The sequence below is a fragment of the Macrotis lagotis genome, chromosome 7 (genome assembly GCF_037893015.1).
Source record: "Macrotis lagotis isolate mMagLag1 chromosome 7, bilby.v1.9.chrom.fasta, whole genome shotgun sequence".
NCBI classification, from domain to species: Eukaryota; Metazoa; Chordata; class Mammalia; order Peramelemorphia; family Peramelidae; genus Macrotis; species Macrotis lagotis.
The window spans coordinates 221,669,603-221,681,972 of record NC_133664.1 but is presented as its reverse complement, the minus strand read 5'-3'; the positions used below and the strand labels follow the sequence as shown (position 1 = coordinate 221,681,972).

The 12,370-nt window shown below is 35.9% G+C and overlaps 1 protein-coding gene across 14 annotated transcripts in view; it reads right to left on the bottom strand.

The window, feature by feature from the left end:
* Nucleotides 1–2,830: 2,830 nt before the first annotated feature.
* The window catches only part of DCP1B (decapping mRNA 1B), a 100,808-nt gene continuing 91,268 nt past the window's right edge, over nucleotides 2,831–12,370 (bottom strand). For 8 of the 14 annotated variants that reach the window (XM_074194977.1, XM_074194985.1, XM_074194978.1 and 5 more), the window contains one exon: nucleotides 8,105–8,340. In XM_074194977.1, coding sequence (XP_074051078.1) covers nucleotides 8,254–8,340 — 87 coding nt within the window. In that variant the 3' untranslated portion in view covers nucleotides 8,105–8,253. The other 6 variants (XM_074194981.1, XM_074194986.1, XR_012470235.1 and 3 more) reach the window with 5 other exon arrangements.

Sequence of the window (12,370 nt, the reverse complement as noted above, 5' to 3'; positions counted from 1 at the left end):
GACCCGGACACACATCAAGCTCCAGCAGCTCCCTCACAAATTGACATCTAGACATTTCAAACTGATGATGAGATTTGGTCCCTTCCAATTCTGAAACTATGGTCTTTGTACTGGAAAGAACAAAATAAACTATGTAGTAGGGATTTTGACATTCCAGGTAAGTAGAAAGCTCCTAGCTGCCCTTGATGAAGTCTAGATGAAGGGGAGGAGGAATGTTGCACCTACTCTATGCTAAGCCCTTTATAAATATTGTCTCTTTTGAGCACATTTGGAGCACAATTAGGTGTTCATATAGGGAAACAACTAACAAATAACTAATAACATTTAACAGCACTATTCTGGAAGCAACTAAAGGAAAATAACAAGCATCACGGTCATGGGCAGTGGAAGCAGGACATGTTGAACGGCTCAAGAAAATGACTTCTACTCCCTGGGCCTCATTTTTATCATTGGTAAAATGAGTCTGGATCAGGTGATTCCCAAGGTCCTTGAGTCTGTAACTAAAAACACCATTCAAGGTTGGAGGAAATAATAACCAGAGAGCTGAAAAGTCCAAGTCCTCCATGGAGGAAGCAGTTGTTGAGCTAGGACATGTAATGGCAGAGGAGAAAAAGGAAAGAGAGGGAAGGCATTGTAGATTGGGGGAGCAACATGAGTGACACTCCTGGGAAAGGTACCATTCCTTAAATAACATGGTGACCTGCCATCTTTTGCTGTTGAATTTTCTGTTCTCCTATGTTGTAGGAGAATACTATGCTACAGTACATTAAAGTGGTGAGTATACTTTAATCAATAAATTCATTGGATTAAACTACAGTTCCACTGTATATATACTTAAAAACGGAACTAGAGCAGCAGCATAGTTTAGTGGATAGAGATCCACACTTGAATTTGGGAAGACTGGATTCAAGTATTGTCTTTCTTCTTTCCAGCTGTGAAACCATGGACAAATCATCTGACCTCTTGGTGACACCCACGCCTTGCAAACAACTCCTTAAAAAATAAGAGTTACAAATGAGTCGCCAATCTTTAATCAGAATTGGCTTACTGGGGGATTTCTCTACAGATCTAGATTTCCTTTACTTCAAAAGATGTAAATGACCTATTCTAAGAACTTTGTTTACTTCATTCACCCTTTTACTTTGCTTTATAAGAAAAGATACCATTTTTCCATTTTATTGACACAAGAAGAGCTGCTGGGTCTCATGAAAACATAAGAAGGGAAAGAAACCTCTTACCCTTTGTTATATGCACAGACATGCTTCTTCCCTAAATTTTCCTACATATGCATGTGTATGTATGTATATGTGTGTGGCTATATCTATAGGTAAATCAATCAATCTATCTATCTATCTATCTAAATTATCATCCTCCCTGGCACTCAGGTTTATAATCTTGAAATCATACTTTTCCTCATGTGTTGTTGCCAAGTCTTATTGACTTGACTTATGCTTACAACACCTGCAACTATCCCCTTCTCTCCACTCACATAACCATGAAACACTCATCATCTGTTGCCAAGACTATTGAAATAGCCTCCTAATTGGTCTTCCAACTTCCAATTAATAAAAGGCAGTTTCATTTAAAACTTAAAATTCAAAAATATTGAGAAACATTTAGAGAAAGCAGCTCTATATGATTAAATGTCAGGCACAGTCTGTTGCCTCTACATTACAAATTTAACCTTTAAGATGATCCATTATTCTAAAGCTGAAAAAGGAGGATGATCAGAGAAAGACAGAGAGAGAGAGAGAGAGAGAGAGAGAGAGAGAAAGGTAGGTATTATGTCTAGGTAGACTAGGTACTGATAAAAAATGAGAACTATTTGGGTTTTTCAGGGGGAGGGAAGAAATTGAGGTTAGGTGACTTACCCAGGATCACATAGCTAAAGTCTGAAACTGGATTTGAATTTGGATCCTTCTGATTCTAAGGCCAGTGTTCTATCCATGGTACCAATCTAGCAATCCCAGCTATTTGTTAAAAGAAAGAGCTGTTTGTGCATAAAGCAAGATGGCTGTACTCTTGATACTGGCCTTCATCCACAAGGAACTTAAGGACCTCCTACTTCCATGAGGTCATCTTAATTCTCGAGGCCTAGAGCACATTTCATGCTGGAGCAGGGCTGACCACCAGCATGACACCCATTAGTGGGCCTCACCTGAGTCCAGTTCTCATAGGATAATTTTTAAGTATTTTCTTTGGCTTCATATCACCCATTCCACAGATAAAGGTAGTGGAGAAAAAGTTGTTGAATATATTTCATTTACTAAGGTCTAATTAAAAAACAAAGTGAAATTTTTCCTTAAATTCTTTACCTCAGACACCTTTAGAAACCAATGCAAAGGGCTTATTTATTCTGATCTTCCTCCCTCCCTCTCATCTAAGAACAAGAAAGGAAGATGGACTAGCAAAACTTTTTACCTTCATGACAAAGCCAATCTTATTACTTGGTTCTATCTGATTATATTATAGAGTAATTCAGTTGAGGAAAATGTTTAGTTACCAAAAGAGAAGACAATTGGTTTTCTTAGTCCCCAGTTTGTAGGAATTCAAGACCACTTTATTGGAAGGAACTTTAACAGGGTCTGCATGTATCTGTGGATATGTGTAAGTTGGGTTAATGGAGGGCATGAAGGCATGGATAAACAAAATAAGATGAACAAAAGTTAATCTCTTACCCTTAACTCTGGGTGCCCCAAACAAATTTTGTATGTATGACTGGGGTGGGGGGGTGCGGTGTGTAAGTTATCTAGATCAATCCTCTCATCATCTGTAAGATGAAGAATCAGCCTGGAAAGGAGAAGTGATTCTCTCCCCCCCCCCCCCCCCCCCTTGATTATATAGCTTAAAAGTAGAAAAAGACAAGATTTGCACCTAGGTCACATGATTACAAACCCAAATGCTCTTTCCATTGTACCCCCACTAATAATGATCTCTGTGAAGAATGAATATACTTTTTTGGAGGAAAAAAGTATCCTTAGAATATAAAATCTATTCAGTAATAGACTTTTATTTGAATTTAAAATGGTGTGTTACCCATAAATATGGAAGACAGATGAGACTGAACAGATAGTCATTTAGGAGAGGAATTTACTAGCTTGTTTTAAGTTTACTTCAGTGCCTTTTCAGGAACTCATAATACTTGTTTTTTATTATTTTAACTATATAGAGAGGCAGATATCATTATCTTTATTGATGGAAAATAGGGAGCTATCTTGGTCAAAGGCAGAGAGAACAGGGATTGCATCGTGTCTCTGTGTGTGTGTGTGTGTGTGTGTGTGTGTGTGTTTTAAGTTCTCTGACATAAAATAAGCTTATAGAGGACATTAATTAGAATATCTCTTTCATCCCTTCCAAAGGATTACAGGTCTAGGACTTAAGAACAATGTATTAAGCTTTCATTATCTTAAAAATGTTGAAATTCACTGCACTGGACCATGGTGCCTTTAGCAAATAAACATCACAGTGCTTTAAACTGAATTAGTTTGAAAGCAGTACAGTGCAAACATCTGCCATGGGGCCAGTGAAATCTATCTGGGTAAAGGGAATTGGGTTAATGGCAGAGCAAGCATAGGATAGGGCCAGAAAAGTTCATCTTTGATATGTAATGTTGGGCACCCCAAACAAGATTTTTGATCAAAACTCTTAAGTTCTGGAATGCTGAGTACTAAAAATGTTCTTGCATGCTTTGCTAGAAGCATCTCCAGACCTTTAAAAAGAAAAAGTTTTTGGCCTAAATGAATCAGTGCTGACACTTTTAAAGTGATTCATCCCAGCAAAGATGGAGAATTTGATTTTTAAAACAGATCACTGGAGTGCTGACCTAAAAAAACCAAAGCACAGCACACAATGTAGGTCTGACGAAGCTGTGTTCATGGTCTTTTATCTTCACCTTGCATATAGGCATTTTTTTAGAATAGGTACTGCAGTTAGTGCTTTCTTTTTTAGTCCACTTATTCAATGCTTATTAAAAAATTTTGCAAACTCATTTTATTTATGCCCAACTTTTTCACTAAGTTAACTAGCTCATGATGTTTCTATCTTCTCCATTTTCCTCATCCTTGGAGACTTCAACATTCATGTTAATGGTCCCTCTAGAAACATGATCTCTTCATTTCTCAACCCCTTCAACTTCAAAAACCTCCTCAATTCTGCTTCAGGCACATGTAATACATTTTAGACATAACTATTTCTTAGAATTTGTACCACTGGGGCGGCTAGGTGGCACAGTGGATAGAGCACCAGCCCTGGAATCAGTTGTACCTGAGTTCAAATCCAGCCTCAGACACTTAATAATTACCTCGCTGTGTAGCCTTGGGCAAGCCACTTAATCCCACTGCCTTGCAAAAACCTAAAAAAAAAAAATAAAAAAAATTTGTACCACTTTCAGATCCAGAAGTCTATAAAAGTTAGATTCTAACTATAACTTTCCTATTACTTGTTTTCATACCCATGCTTGACCTTCGAGACTTGCCATTTTAATGTCTCACTAGCAGCTGTCTTGGAACATACCTTTAGCTGAGCCCTTTGTGGCTGCTAAATAATCCTATTTTAAAAAATCTTTATCAACCCCTTATTTCATTTCCATCAGCAATGTAATAGCTCTTTTTAAATCTCTCTTTTTAAATACATCCCTGGAACTTCTACTTATTGGAAGTGACCTACTCTTCTAATTCACTGAGACTGAAGATATTAAATAGGAGCTTCTCAACTCTTGTCACATTCCTCCCACCTCCCTTTCCTCATTCTTCATTTTCAGTGTGCTATACAATAGGTATGCAGTCAGAAGACCAGGTTTCAAAATCTCATTCTGACACTTACCACCTAAGTACCCTTGGGTAAAAATCATACTTTCTCTTACATGGCCTATAAGGTCTCTTCTAGCTCTAAATCTATGATCCTAAGATCCCTCCAGACTCTGGGAAAAGCTTGCAATAAGATGTGATAGAGATATTTCTATTATTCATTAAATGGCACCTTTAATTTCTACAAGGCTAATCCCTATTCCAGTATTTCTTTATCCCACTCTTTGCCACCTCCTCCAGAACTTTGGTTCATCAGTCACCCCCTCCCTTATTTATCACATCTCATCAATTATCAGGTTAATTCCATTTCCATAATTACATCTGACATCTATATCCCCTGATTCCAATTGATTCCACTCATTTTTAAGCCTCTCAATGCCACTCACATTATTCAAATATTAATATTGCTCTTATCAATGAGATAATAAAAAGAACTTTGTAAATCTTAAAATGATATGTGTCAGCTCTTACTAAGAATATGTTTTCATGTTTTCCTATTTCCACTCTTGCCCTATTCAATCCAGCCTTAATACTACTCCAAGAATAATCCTTTTTGCATATAAGTCTGATTATGCTACTAAGCTAAAAAATCTTTAGTGACTCACTATGCGTCCTGAGTTTCTTTTTGTCTGACATTTAAGGTCCTCTAACAACCTGCACTCACCTTACTTTAAAGTACTCTTTGTGCATGCTACATTCAGGTAAGCCAGATAATTTTCTATTTCTTGAACACATATTCAATTCTTTTTTTTTAGTTTTTTTTTTTTGCAAGGCAAATGGGGGTTAAGTGGCTTGTCCAAGACCACACATATATTCAATTCTTATACCTCTGATTGGGTTGTATGTTATGCCACCTGGCTATGGGTCTCTACAACTGTTTCTTAGTTTCTACATTCAGAAAATGGGTTCCTTCATCCTCCTTCCCCATTTTCTTTTGTACTCCTACCTTTTCTCTAAAACCCAACTCAAACACTATCTCCTTAGGAAGTTTTCTTTAACTCCCCCCCCCCCCCCCCCCGTAAAGACCTCCCTTCAATCTTACATAGCCCTTGGTTTTATCACACACACACACACACACACACACACACACACACACACACACACACACATACACACTAGTAAATCCTCTACTAGACTATAAGCCCTTCAAAGACAGGGACCATATCTTTTTTTTTAATTTGTTTTTTGCAAGGCAATGGGAATTATGTGATTTGCCCAAGATCACACAGCTAAGTAAGTATTAAGTGTCTGAGGTCAGATTTGAACTCAGGTTTTCCTGACACCAGGGCTGGTGCCCTATCCATTGTGCCACCAAGCTGCCCCTGAGAGGGACCATATCTTATTCAAACATGGCATTTTCTCCAGAACCTAGAAAATGGTACAGCAGGTCCCAAATACAATTTTGTTTATGAAGCACAAAGGAGAAAGATATTAGGTAGAAAGGGATATCAAAATGATGTCATCAGAAGTAAATTAAGACATACTATTACAGTTTATAAAAAAGAATGTTAGACTAGAATAAATACAACTGTGGGTCTGTGTCATAGTTTCTACATCCAAAAAACAGTTTTCATTTTAAGTTCTCAACAACATCCTTGAAGAAAGTAGTAGAGGTACAAGGGACAGTACATATTCATGCAATCAACTAATTAATCAACAAATCATGAGCTCAGCATTGTGTAGTCTACCAAAGCATTATAATACAGTCTCTGCTCTCCACTAACCTGCATTTTGAGCATCTCAGAAGAACAATAGCACCTGACATTTATACAGTGCTTCTGTGTTTATAATATGTTTTACATTCATTTCCCGTTGAAGCCTCACAATAATTCTATGAGGTAGGTACTCTGACACTATCCATCCCAAATTATTATCTCCATTTTACAGATAAGGAAACTAAGGCCCAGAAAGATCTAGTTTTAAAATTCAGGCAATGCGGTTAATATTATTATTGCTGATCTGGCCAAGTAAAAGATCAAGACTTTAAACTCAAGATCATCCAAGCTGTTAGAAAGTCTAATATCCTTTTACCTTCTGCCACCTGTAAGATGTGAAAGTCTGGTTGTTGTACAGTAATATTTAAGGAACATTTCATAGTCCTAAAAGAAAATAGCCTCTAAATACAAAACTTAATTTATTATTAATGATCAAAGGAACCAAGTTCTCTGACACAACCTGTAGGTTTAAACCAATTGACAAAGGCTCTCTCAACTTTTTTTTTTTTTGGTGTTTTTTTTTTTTGCAAGACAATGGGGTTAGGTAGCTTGCCCAAGGCCACACAACTAGGTAATTATTAAGTGTCTGAGGGCGGATTTGAACCCAGGTACTCCTGACTCCAGGGCTGGTGCTCTATCCACTGTACCATCTAGCCGCCCCTCAACTTCTTCTAAGAATAAGCTCCTAATCTCTGTGGAAATAAAAATAATCTTGCCACGAGGTTTTAAGCAAGGATTCTTAATTTTTTTTGTGTGTCATGGACCCCTATGACAGAGTGATAAAAACTATGGGGCCCTTTTTCACAATAATGCTTTTAAATATATATAATAAAATACAAAGGATTACAATGAAAACAAATTATATTGAAATAGATCTCATATATATATAAAATAAAGTTCATGAGCTACCCTTGATTTATTTTGTTATTATTTAATCCCTAAAAATCATCATTATGTTTTTATTCTAGGAAACTAAGAATATTTTTTAGAAAACTTCAGTCTCTTTATCAATTGGTTTTTTATAATGCTTAAAATGATAAAATGTTTATTTGGAACCACAGACAAGGATCTTTTTCCTTAGATACCTCATAAAATGGTGAGAGCCGAGGGAAAAAAAATGAGACAATGCTGGAAATTTAGTCCAGAAAGTATAAAAGGAAATAATTTTTTTCAAAATCTGGTAAGGCTGGTCCTGATCCTTACAAATGAAAGATTTGCTTTATTAGAAGTCAGATATTATTTCCAGAGTTCATTAGGGTCAGTTGTAGAATGATACTGCCACCTAGCGGCTAGCCTCTCCACAGCTGCTATATGAAAGTGGTGAGGGCAAAAGGGATATAATAGTGGTTATATCCCTCCATGAGGAAATAAATTATTTAATGAATAATTAGATCTACAAATAAAAAGGAAACTAAGCACAAAAAAACAACCTTTCCCACAGAGAGGCTTGTTCTAAGAGTAGCCTCATATTGAGGAAAAAAAAAATAGCGTGGAAGCTGAATAAAAGATATTTATTTCCTACCTGCTCATTTCTCAGTACAGTGTGTACTATTATTATGCAATGAAAGAAACTGACTGTACATAAAAAGTCCAGGACATTTTTATTTCATAATAGTATACACACTTAAAAATGCAGAAACATTTAAATGTAATAACATTTGATATTAAGAGAACCTTGTTTCGCTGGAAATCTGAAAGTCCCTTGAAAATCATCATTTAAAAAAGTTTCTTTTTTACATAGTAGTGGTCTTTTTCATGGCTGCTTGTGTGACACTGAAGAGATAAGCTTCATAGATTATATTTAAGAAATTGTCATCATTCTGGAAGACAAAAATCACAAGACACAATGGAATATGATACAGTTTCTAGGGACAAAAAGACTTCTCCATTTGGAAGCTGAATAGGCTTGGGTTCAAAAAGAGAAGATACTATCCTGACATCTATTTCTAGATACTAAGATGCTCATCTCTCTGTCTCTTCTGCCCAGGGAAGTTTTAATTGCATAAGTAAATGCTGAAGTGCTAGGTAGAGTCAGGTTCTGTTTGTCAATGTGCAGTGTGACATGTACTAAGAAAATGTTTTGTATAGTCACATGGCAACTGTAAATGAGAGTAATTCACTGAAAGCTTCAGTTTGTTGCAGAACTAAATGAAGGAGCTGAGATGAAATGATCAAGGTAAAAAAGTAGACTCTAGGGACTGCTAGTGGTTACTGAAGGTCTCCCCAGGTAATTTACATTAGAGTCTTATAATAGCCACATCCATAATATGGCATGTAGACATTTGTTTCTGACAAAATAATTTAGTTTTGGCATCCTTATTGGTGTCTTATCAAAAATAGTTACTAACCTTTTCATTCATTCTGGCAAAATAAGTATGGGAAGAGTAGCTTGCCCACCTGAGGATTTATAGTCTAAATCAGAGGTTCTCATAAGTTTTCATTTTGGGACCTCTTTCCCATCTCAATCCCTTTGGCAACACTAACATTTAACATCACTCCAAAACAAAAAGTGTGGCAGTTTCCATGCAATTAAGCAGAGCAATAATCTTTAGTTTTTTTCTGATTTAAAAAATGATTAGGCTTTTATCTGTCCATCCGACTTACAAGAAACAGGGAGAGGGGAGGTGCTAACAGTAGAGGGAGGCAAGGGAAAGGGGCAGAGATACCTGAAAAAAAAGTAAACAACACTTGAGTATCTTGTTAGATGCCTGGAAGAGGTACTATATATTATACAAAACTCCTGTTATAACCTTACTTAAGAAAATCCTGGTCTTGATCTCAAAGGAGTCTTGGGTTCTACAATGAGATGTTTCTTAGGCTAATGTGATCTCAATGGAGTGAATCAGCTTAGTATAGAAATGATTTTATTTCACAGTTAATTTTCATTATTTATCTTTCTTTCATTTTAAAAATCTGGTTGTCAAAGGAAATCTCCCTTGCTACATTCCTATGTGTTCCTCATGAATAGATTACCCAAGGGGATAATGGTTTTAATTAAATAAAGAAGTCTATAAAGTAGAATTAACTCCTTAGTGTCTAATTAGTTATATAAAATTACATTTCTATTTATGCACTCAACTACAACTTTCTTAAATATTTTGCCTTTTTAGTAAAAAAAAAGGGACAAATATAGCAATACTACAATCACAAGAAGGCCCTCTAAGAATCATTTAGTACTTAGATCCCAACAAATCAAAATATTTAAAAAAACTCAACTAAACATCTTGTATGAGGTCAGTGAGCAAAAGAATTCAATTTCCTAAGTCTTAGTCTAGCGTCTCAAAAAACCTGAGGGATTTTTTCATATGTGCTCCATAACCAAAGTTTCCAAATCTACTTGATTCTACTTCTTTAAGTATGGTGCAACTGTCCCTACTCTGTATTTATGTAGCTACTACTCTGATACAGTTCCTGATTCTCCTAACTGGACTTCCAGACCTAAGTTTCTTCCCTCTCTACAAATAATCTTCATGAATAGGTTTTTTGAAACGGTTTCCCTGCTCAAAAATTTTCACTAGTTCCTGACTGCCTCTGGATAAAATACAAACTCTTTAATCTTGCTCCAATTACAATCTTATTTTACAACACTGTACATTTTTATACTTTTCTTCAATACATTGGAATATTAGCTTTTTTGCAATCTCATTCTGACATGTATTATATTTGTGTTTTCAAGTAGGCAATATATCATTCTATATACCCTCATCTCCTTCATATTAAAATTCTATTTCTTCACAGCTCAGCTCAGAGGTCTCTTACTCCTTCAACTGATCAAATTTTTCTATAATCCTTTGGGGCTCTTCTTTGCCCTATTTTATTTTACAATGTGCTTATTTGTGATGTGTCACACCTGTCCACCTAACAAACCTTAAGTGCACAGTTCCAAAAAAGGGAAACTTTTTTAGTATTTGCATCCTTAGTACCTACCATAGCTCGTTGTACTATTAAGTAGTTAATCAATGTCTGCAAATATAATGGCCAATGGCAATGACTTGATTTCAAAAACTATCTGGAATTATTTGAGAAAACTTACTAACCTGTTCATACCTTTTGATTCAGCTCTCCCACTAACTGAGTTTAAACCCCAAGGCCAGTGACAGAAAGAAAGGTCCCATATGTGCTTAACTATTCATGACAATGTTACTTGTAATAACAAAAAGTTGGGAAAAACTTATGTTTTCAACAATCAGGAAATTGTTGAACAAACTATGGTATATGAATGTAATGGAATATCAGCAAGGAGCACTTGAAAATACTTGAGGATTCTAATGAAGTAATCTTCCCAATTATTTTCAATTCAGGAGTAGACAGGGAAATGGATATATTGTAAATGCTCACCAAGGTAAAAGATGAATACATCAAAGAGAATTTTTCCCTACTGTGATATATGATATTTATTTGCTTCATGTTTCATATTTCACAGCCTTATCTGGCAGGTTACTTTTGCTTTCCCTTGCTTTCTTTAGCCATTCCTTTTCCCTTTCTTGTATCTCAAAAATTATAAAGCTAAATGCAATAAATTGGAATAACCTTAATGTCTTTCCAAAAATTTCTACAAAAGAAATAGGTGATGTCTAGAAGTGGTGGGGAGAATGGAGAACCCACACAAATAAAAAAAGGGATTACCTATCCATGGCAATGTTCTCCAGATGCTCCTGTTTCCAGATAACACTGTGCGGATTGCATCAAGCCCCAGACCACCACTGGGCTTCCTCAATGAGATCCACAGTCACTCAGAAGAGATTGGCCTAGTCATCCATACTGGAAAAATAAAGTGGATGAAGAAAGGATATTGCCCAGATGATGACATGCAGCTGGATGGCCATTCTATTGAATTAATCCATTAGTATAACTAGCTTGGACAGATGGGAAGTTACCTACCTCAGAACTGAATAGGAGGAAGAAAACAGACTGGATCATATTTGGGAAAATATACAGTACTTTCACTGATCCCAAGATACTTGCAGCTCCAAGTTTATCTCCATTATCAATATGGATTTGTAGTCAGAAGTTCAAGGGCTCAAAATCATGCCACCTCTGACCAATATCAAGTTGTATGACTTTTCTGTGCCTCAGTGTTCTTATCTGAAAAGTGAGGATATTGGACTAGAGGAACTCCAAGATCCCTTTTTTAGCTCTAAATCTATAATCCTATAATTATGAGACTATAAGAAAACATGAGGATGAAGAATACAGAGACATAGGAAGGTTTATATAAGCTGAAATAAAACAAAGAGAGTCAAACCAAAAGAACAATGACTACAATAATGTAAAGAAGAAAAAACACAAAAATGTCCCAAAGAACTCAAGTCAAATATAATGGCCAATGTAGATTCCAGATGACTGAGTAATCTTCTCACCTTTCTAGTAAGGAATAGTAAAATGTAAATGGAAAGTTGCATATACTGTCAGTCACAGTTTCAGTTATAACTAACCTTTTTTTATTTATGAGAAGGATTCAGGGAAATGAATTGACTATTGGGAAGTGAAATTGTCAAAACAACGTGTATCAAGATTTTTTAAAAATAAATTAAGTGGGGGGCGGCTATGTGGTGTAGTGGATAAAGCACCGGCCTTGGAGTTAGGAGTACCTGGGTTCAAATCTGGTCTCAGACACTTAATAATTACCTAGCTGTGTGGTCTTGGGCAAGCCACTTAACCCCATTTGCCTTGCAAAAAACTAAAAAAAAAAAACAAAACTAAAAATAAATTAAATATTTTTTTTTGAAGAGGAGGTAGCTGGAGACAAGGTGAATACATCTCTTGCTGATAGTATTTGGAGTCTCTCATTATCTTCTATGACAACATTAACCAGGTTCAAAATAAACCACAAAATGCATACTTAAGAGT